The sequence below is a fragment of the Miscanthus floridulus genome, chromosome 10, assembly GCF_019320115.1.
Source record: "Miscanthus floridulus cultivar M001 chromosome 10, ASM1932011v1, whole genome shotgun sequence".
NCBI classification, from domain to species: Eukaryota; Viridiplantae; Streptophyta; class Magnoliopsida; order Poales; family Poaceae; genus Miscanthus; species Miscanthus floridulus.
Genome location: NC_089589.1, coordinates 102562701 through 102572202, shown reverse-complemented (window position 1 = coordinate 102572202; position 9502 = coordinate 102562701). Strand labels below are relative to the sequence as shown.

General features: G+C 44.4%; 1 protein-coding gene across 1 annotated transcript; it reads right to left on the bottom strand.

Annotated features, from left to right (window-relative positions):
* Positions 1-781: 781 nt before the first annotated feature.
* On the bottom strand, positions 782-1667 carry LOC136485211 (sphinganine C4-monooxygenase 2-like). The gene is made up of 2 exons (XM_066482136.1): positions 1449-1667; positions 782-1342 (listed from the first exon to the last, which is right to left on the bottom strand). The coding sequence occupies exons 1-2, from the start codon at positions 1665-1667 to the stop codon at positions 782-784; spliced, it is 780 nt and encodes a 259-aa protein (XP_066338233.1).
* Positions 1668-9502: the final 7835 nt, after the last annotated feature.

Sequence of the window (9502 nt, the reverse complement as noted above, 5' to 3'; positions counted from 1 at the left end):
GGACCGGCAGTGATGTCTAATTCTATAGTAGTGGAGGAAAGAGTAAAAAAACCATCGCACCCCTTTCGAAGTGACGAGAGAGCGCTGCAGAATTTTGTTGCTTGGTTGTATTGCCCAGTCTAGGTTTCTTCTTTTCGATATAATCAGCAGCTCTCCTACGTGATTTGTTTCAAATAAGGAGAGAGCAATGCAGGATGATGCAGGCCTCCTCCCAAACCTTCATATCGTTCTCAGCAAGAAAGCAAGAACCCCGAGAGCTGCCGCGTGGATCCGGGTGGCTTCGTTTTCTTACTCACTCACTTTCATCACCACTTGCTTCATGAGCTTACAACATATATGACATGGTGGGCAAGGGCTTTTGGTGGGGATGTGGTGAATGAGAAGCGGTGTGTGGGAGGGGAGATAACACTGTAGTGTAGTGCGGCGTAGTGTGAAGAGTGCCTCTCTCATTTTCTAAAAAGTATATATGCATATGTAGAACAATCTTAAACTTGTAAAAAAATATATAGATATTGTGTACCTTCCGCAACTATATATTTGAAAATGTAAATTCATTATGAAACAGGAGATCAAGGCCGGTTGCCCCTATGGCCCTACTAATTAAGATTTTGCAAAGAAAAAAGAACAAGATACAATAAAAGAAAATAAGATTAATAAAAGTGCTTCTCTAATCATAATTCTGATACTTCTCTTCATTTTGACATATGAATTCAGCAGGAGCTCGCGCATCACCTATGCATGCATACATACTAGATGCTTTTGCTATTGCTGGTGACTGTTCTCACCGCATGGGACGCGCTTCAAGCCCACCACCTGGCCTCTCCTCCAGCAGGTAAGGCATATGCGTCCCAAAGACCTTGTCCCATGTCACAAAGAATGGCTGCGAAAAATTGAACCTGCTGCCACGCAGCTGGTGGTGCACGTCGTGGTACGCCGTGTTGTTCCAGAAGCAGAGATGGAACACGTTCCCTGGCAGCAATAGGCCGCAGTGGTCATCCACACCCTTGACGGTGGAGAGTGAGAAGAAGAAGATGGATGCACGCGGTGACATGCCTGAGACGACAAAGGCCAGCGCCCCACCGAGTGTGTCGTTCAGGAGGCCCTCGACGGGGTGGTTGTACTGCGAGCCAAAAGCGTAGGGCACAACGAGGCGGTGGTGCCACGAGTGGATGTGCCGGTACAGGAACCTGTTGAGGTGCATGTACCTATGCCACATGTACATCCAACCGTCTAGCACGATCATGGCCACCGCAAACTGCCGTGCCACCGTCAGGTAGGAGTACCATGTTGATCCTTGTGCTTCTTCATCGTATGCCACCGTTGAGCTGCTATCTCCCCTGAGCTGCATGTGTTGTATACAAAAAAACTTTAGAATCCACAATCTAGTATCCGCAATTATATGCATGCATGTTAGGAGTAAGGACTAAGGAGTGCACTAACGTACGTACCATGAACACGACGGCAGATACGGCCGCCTGCACTAGCTGCTGCAGGAGCACGCCCTTAACAACTTCCCCCTTGGACACCAGGTTCTTGCTGTCCTCCTCCTTCCTCGAATGCAGCCTGTACTTGTCCATGGACTGGCCAAGCGCCATGTACATGCCTGAGTACACCCAATACACCAGGATGGGCACGAAAATGGCCAATGCTTCGTCGGAGAACTCCATGGATGCAAACGTTCTCGTTGCTACAACGCTTGGCTAACTAGACAGCTTTTGTATCTACTGCATATGGTCGCAACAAACGAGGTACTTGTATAAATACAGCTCGTGCCTCGTGGGAAGGATATGATCTTATGTTTACAGACGTGTCAATATATTAGTGAAGATTATTCCATATGTATGCGGAGTTCAACAAAGCGGAATATTATTAGTAGCCAATTAATAGTGAACTTTGAACATCTAGCACGCGTCAATTAAGTCTGCCGTGGAATAGTAGTAGTTTGATTGTGACACAAGATATATGAAGTAAGAGGTAATTTGAAATGGAGACAAGAGAGCCTCTCACATGCATGGACCCCAACCATGAACCGATGACATGTGACACCTAGGCCATTGGGTTTCATGTCCGAGTTTTTTCAAGACTACATGTGTTGGAAACAGTGTAGATGAGTTTCATCCCCCATGAAACTCATTTCATCCTATGAAACATTTAACATCTCTCTTCATTTATTTCATGTCATATCTACATTATTTAATGCCACAAAACTCTCATGAAACTTGAATTGAGACTGGCCTAGAAGAATCACGCGGTCAACAAATCAATCAATTACATGCACAAATAATGTCCTATAAATCACTGCCTTACTTAGATTAGTGGATCAGCCGTGTGATTAATTTTAGGTACACGTGTCGTCCAGAGAGTTCATGGTTGGGATCATTGATCAATTGACTGTCAGATATGAGTCTCAATGTCATTGAAATACAATTGCTGGTGCTTTTTACGGTTTCCGTTACATGACGAAGACATGCATGTGCCCTCAAATTACTAGCTAGCACCAAAAGAGAGAGGTCACGGTCCACACACAGTGAAAACTACAATTTTATGTAAAATAGCAAAAATGGGGCTGGACGGCGACTTAGCATCTACTTCCTCCGTTCCAAATTATAAGTCGCTTTGACTTTTTTGTTCATTTATTTTGTTACGTATCTAGACATATTATTATATCTAGATGCATAAAAAAATGGATGTACCAAAAAAGTCAAAGCGACTTATAATTTGGAACGGATGGAGTAGATCTTACATAGCTTAGTTTTCCTGCCGCGTAAGTCCCTCTCCGTCTGAAAGTAAGTCCCGTCTGAAAGAGATGAACATTATATAGTACGTACTCCGGATCCGTATTAGTACTATTCTTAGCCATGACACACGTATTAGTACTATTCTTAGCCATGACACGAACATCCAAATGGGTTGCGGCAATGAATACATAGGTAGTAATATTAATATTCAACGATCCACTAGCGTTTGCTGGTACACGCGTGTATAGTAGACGACAAAACCTAGTCCAGGGCAGCCATCTAGGGAACGAGTCCAGTTTGCATTGCTTTGCATGAATATTCGCCATGCAACGTATCTTCTTCGGACCACTATCTACGTCTTCTAGGGGATATAGACCGCTAATCTTTGATTTTTTTTCGAGACCCAGTTATAGACCAGACGTTCACATACACGAGCGCACACTCACCCTATGACGCACGCACGTACATCCTACCCATATGAGCACCTTCGAAGAACTTAGTTAGACCGGCAATGCATTGGTGGCAACAATACCAACACATGGCATCTTCTTTCTTAGAGCAACTCCAGCAGCTCACCAATATTTCATCCCCAATAAGGTGATATATTGGTGATCACCATTACCGTTTTTCATGATATTGGAGAAGATGCTCTAGCATATCACCAATAAGCTCTACCCAAATGTGGGACCCACATGGCAAAATACAATTTATTATTATTTTTCTTTCTCTTTTCTGCCTCGGCGTCTTCTTCTCGCTCGCGCAGTCACACCTAGATGTAGAGGCACTCGCACCCTAGCCGCGGCCCTAGCCCTGCACTCGAGTAGATCCACCTCCACCAGCGCGAGCTCGAGCGGATTCACCTCCACCGGCGCGAGCTCAAGCGGATCCATCTCCACTGGCGCGGGCTCAGCCACCTCCACCTCCACCGTCACGAGCTCGGCCACCTCCACCTCCAAGGCGCGAGTTGGAAGCCTCCATGGGCAACGACATCTCTCTCCGGAGACTCAAGATCTGCCTGGGCACGGCAAGGGAATTCCGGTAGTTAGGATGGGGGTTGGCTTTTGGGGGAGCTACATCTCCCCCTCTATTTGAGGGGAGTTGAAATTTGTGCTTGAGATGGGCCGCAGCTCATTAGCGTGGTGTTGTATTTTTTTTCTATAAATAAATGAAAATGACATTTGTTTTCTCAATTGTTCGATTCTTCTATCAATAATTTCACATGCTTTCCGTTCCTAAGGAGCTGTGGACCACTTAAAAAGTAATCCAAATACTATCTGTGAAAACTGTATTGTTGTTATTACTAGTACTATCACTATTTTTCCTCACAAAATCGATCCATTTCTTACCGAAAAATATAGAGAACAGAAAAAAGATTCTCGCATTCTAAAGAGGACCCTAACAATTCACCCGTGGAATGGAACGGTCTTACTCCAATCCATCCGTCAAGACTCAAGAGAACTTTTAATTTACCACGCTTCCAAAGAGTCTAGAGGAAACACACATATTCAATTTTGTCTTCATGCAAAAGTTGAAAGAAACAAACGAGTCCCTCTCAAATGGGGATTTCGCTGCACCTGCACGGCAATGATATGGCCGTGTGGATTGGCCATAAACAAATGGCGGAATTCATCGCAAAAGCCAACCCATGTGCTTGGACTACTCTCGCCTGCGACGAGGTTTTCAGAAGGTGACAAACACGTTTCGGTAAACGGCAGGACTACACAGAGCTTTTTGGAGGCGGGCAAAATAGATTAACGGAGGCGCGCATGGCAACCGCCTCCAATCAGAGGCCTCCGTTAATGAAGATTATCCCGCCTCCGTAAACAATTTGACGAATTAAAAAAAAGCCCACCGAGCCCGGTATCGTGCGACGCCGGGATCTGCCGCCACCGGGAGCTGCCACCGTCAAGCCCCTCGACTGATCCAGCCTCCAAGAGTGCGCAGCCGACAGATCCGGCCTCCCTGAGCTCACCGCTGACGGATCCACTCGCCTGTAGCCGGATTTGCTCGCTCGCAGCCGGATCAACGAGCACGTAGCCAGATCCGCTCGTCCGCTGCCGGATCGGCGCCGGATCCACACCGGGAGCCGGGAGAGCCACCGGGGGTCGCCGCCGCTTGCGCTCGGGGGAGGGAGAGGCATGCCTGCTGCAGCTCGCGCTCGGGGGGAGGGAGAGGCCTGCCTCCACCGCCACCGCGCGTCCCGCCGCTGTCGGCCCAAGTCGTCGCGCTTCACGTCAGCGAGCGGCACCACCGCGAGGCGCGCCGCCACCCTCTCGAGGCGCTACCGCACGTCCCGCAGCCGCTGGCCCTGGTCGCCACCGCCCGACCCTGCGGAAGGAGGAGGAGGAGAGAGGCGCCGCCGCCTGTGGGGGAGTGGGAGGAAGGAGACGGAGACGGAGGTGCAGGCGAGGCCGCAAGAGAGAAGGAGACGGAGAGGGAGGGGCGGGCCGCGTTCGAGATCGCAAGAGCGAAGGAGATGGAGAGGAATGAGGCGGCTGTCTGCGTGTGAGGAGAGTATGACTGAAGAAACCCTAAGCCCTTGTTTATATATGACCCGTTACAATGGACTTTGCCTGGGCCTGAGCTAGGCCAGTATTTTTGGAGACGGGCCTTGTAGTGTGCCTGCCTCTGAAAATAGGTGACCGCCTCTGAAAATAGGCTATTTTTGGAGGCGATTGTTTTAAGGCGTCCACCTCCGTAAATCGATTAACCGAGGCAGGCAAAAGTGCCCGCCTCAGTTATGCCCGCCTCCGTTAATCGCAGGCATTAACCGCGGTGGTTGAATTTTGTGACCGCCTCTGTTAATAAAAGGGCACCGTATTGCAAAATCATTTGTGTAGTAGTGGGGTCATATGCATGTGTGTGGTTGGCGTTTCGGTGACAAAACCGAGCATTTCAATTTCAACTTTCAAGAGAAAATAATGCATGCATTGCCATCCTCATCAATCTACAGTGGTTAGCATTTCAGCTCGCGCTAACTAACGCCGTTCATCTGATGAATTGTCGTGTAATGGACTCCTAGACTTGACCTGTTGAAAGAATCTTTCAATTTTTGTAAGCAACAAGTTGAAAGAATCGATCCTTCAGCCGTCTCACATGGGACGACGATTCAAGGCCACCAGCCCACTAGATCGAGTGAAGTAGCCGTGCTGCTTCTGCATTACGCTGGCACATTGGGTTTTGGTAAACAGACATGTGGTCAGCGCATGTGATGTTGCAAAGAAAAACTAGACATATATCCATCTTGCTTGGCACATTGGGTTTCTCTGGATTACGCTGCATGCGACGACTAGCTTAATTCCGGTCAAGATTCACAGTGCATGCCGCCAGATTAAAAGACGAAAAGGCACACCAAAAGAGCACTCCATATAACGATCAACAGAAGCCAAATCTTACTAAAGTGCCAAAATTTGAACGGGACACGGGTTTAGGACATCAAACTAGAGCCCTCAGTATTTAAGGCCCACGATGAGCTTATTTTGTGTCCTAAAAGAATGAACAGGAATCCGCAATTGTACATTTTATGCAATTTATTTATGGTGAGTGACGAATAATTGAGTGTAGCGAATGAGCAAATGACAGCTTAATGAATGGATGAATTAAGATCATCATCTCGTGACACACTTTTGAATTTGCAGTAAAAATATGATGCAGTGCCATCCTCACCAATCTACAGGTGTTAGCGTTTCAACTCGCACTAATGGCTAATAATGCCGTTCAACTGATGAATTGTCATGTAATTAATGGACTCCTAGACGTGATGCTTTAATTTGATCCAAAAAAAATTGATCCGTGTTTTAATAAAAGGAAATCATCGAACAAATTGATTAGTTTGTGATGCTTTTTTCCCATGATTAATATCTATCGTTCCGAGTTTTAATAAAATTGATCCGTGGTTTAATAAAAGGAAACCATCCATGGTTGGTGTCCAAGTGAGAGTTCATGATTGGGATCATTGATCAATTCACTACTACAGATAGCCTTTGTAGGGGCGCCTCAAGGGCATTTGTAAGTGCGGTTTGGCCAGCCGCCCGTACCAAAGCATGGCAACAAATCACCGATTTATAGGGACGGTTCCAGACCGCCCCTATAAATCGATTTGTAGGCGCAGCTGGTGTCATAAGCCGTCCCTACAAATCGATTTGTAGGGGCAGCTATAGTAACAGCCGCCCTTATAATACCTGTTTGTAGGGGCGGTTTAGTCTAGAACCGGCCCTACAGTATATTTTTTCGCCAAAAACAATGCAAATTTATAATTTAAATTCGACCCGAGCATATATATATATATATATATATATATATATATATATATATATATATATATATATATAATTCAAATCTGACCACAAGCACAAGAGCATAATGTGTTGGTACTGAGGATTTCTAAGTGAACGTTATAGGTATGTATAGAAACATATAAGCTAATGAGGATTATCGGTATGTATACGTCTTGACACATGTTACAACTCGTCTATGTACGGTGTACCAAGAAGTGTGCCACTACTCAATGTAGTGATTGCATCTAACACCCCTGGAGCATTAGACTTTCAGACTGCAATATATTATTTTTCTCAAAATTAAATAATCATTTTGACTCATGCTGCAAACTCAGGTTACATACTGAAATTAAACACATAGAGGACTCTGCAGCAGCTACTATAAAACAACTTATATCTTAGTTACTAATGCACATATGCAGTAAAAATTTCAGAGGTAGTGACATTGTTTGGAGGCCCAACACTAAAGACAGTAGTTGAGCATCAGAAATTTCCGGAAAGTTTTTAGAGATATGTAGATGGATGATGAACTCAAAGGACTGATTTGGAGCACAAGAAGAGGATCTTGAGAAACTCTGAATGAAATTATTTGGATCGAGAAATCAAGAATTTGATTATAGGAAAAGATAGAGACGAGCCAGGGACAGATAAACGACTTACTAAGCGCGTTTTAAAAACTTTACTCACTCACGACACACAAAGAAGCAACAAGCAAACATCACATCATCCAAACACCCGTCAAAATTAGAAAACTTTGAAAATTCACATTTTTCCTATAACTAAATTTGTGCTAGATCAAACTAAACTTGGTAAATTTTATCCAAATATTAAAATAATTCATTTTATTTAGTGTTTTCTATGCACAACCCAAAATCGGAAATTTTGGGATGTGACAAACTACCCCACTTAATAGGAATCTCGTCCCGAGATTAAGAGAGACTAGGGAGAAAGATAAAGAAGATCTTCATGCCTCTACACTTCATTGATTCGGGATTCATGAGATGAAGGAATGAACTTGCATGGTAAAGTGGATTTGGGAGTTGCATAGGTTAGCAAGGAAGATAAAGGTCAACGATGCTTTGTAGAGGATGCTACCCCACTTAACAAAAGTTTTGCTAAACTCTGAATATTCCATACGAAGATCCTCGTGTTGATGTAGTCTTCAGGGCCTTCCTTTGGATCACAAAGATAAGGGTAACAAACAAGCAACACACCAAATAAGACAAGCATGCATCACAACATCGAAACTACACATGCTTCTGTAGCAATGGCGGGCATCCTAAGGAGTGGATTATGATGAATGGCCATCGCAAATTTGAATACGGTGAGATCAGAAAACTTTAGTAAACCAAAGAAATAAAAATCAAGGAGATAAGAAGCAATAGCTCAAAGGAAACTATCAAGGAGAGAAGAAAATAGGACAAGGATAACAAATAATCAATTCAACTAGTTAAGGAGATCAAAAATTAGTTTTGTAGCAAATTCAAAACCTTAGAACGACCAGTTTCTACTAGGCTTGCGTCCTACAGTCAGCATTGCTCTGATACCACTTTGTAGCACCTGATTTTAAGGACAAAACCAGATACACACCATATGTGAGCCTAGGAAGTCAAATCTCACATATAGCTACAAATAAAGGTAATATCAATAGACAATGCTTAAATACATAGCGTATTAGTATAAGGGATATAACCTCAGATAGCAAACAGCGGAAAGACAACTCCGATCTTCGGGTGAAGACTCCAATTCCACGGGGACAACTGACTGATTGATCACAAGCCTAATTCCTCCAAACTCTAGCAATCTGGTACCCATCCGAGATTTTTCAAAAGATTTAAAAAGTAAAGCAAGCGTAAGTACATGTCGTACTCAACAAATATAACATGGGGCTCATGGGGCTCAAAAGGCTGACACTGGTTTACTGCGATTAGCTTTTAATTGTCACAATTTTAGCATAGGAGTAGTAACAAGTTTATTCACAAGCCTATATAAACACATGATCGGGTAAACATGAATAATGAATAGCATAAACAGTAATCATTAGTGAGCATCTTCGTCATCAGTATCATCATTAACCATTAGGGATCCTCTATTCCGTAAATGTTCTAAGGCCGCTCATAACCGTGAGCATAGCTGATATACTAGTTTTACACTCTGCAGAGGTTGTACACTTTCACTGTGAGTCGTGATTTACCCTTTTGCCTGAGGTAGCTAATCTCTTGACCCACTTCTAAGAATGGTCGGCAGGGTTCACTATGAAGCCTTTCAAAGCTTCATCTAATAAGTTAGGGCCGCTAAGGTTTCCCCATCAATAAGCATGAATCCCCCTCCAAGGACTGACTAACAAAATACAAAGAAACCAAAGTACACCCTCTTGGCAGGCCGAGATCATACAAATCGGAGCCCCTCTTGCGCTATAAAGGTAACCACTAATAAGCTAGAAATGGTCCTCATACTGAGCTAAAGCTAGAGCCATGTAGCTCTCAC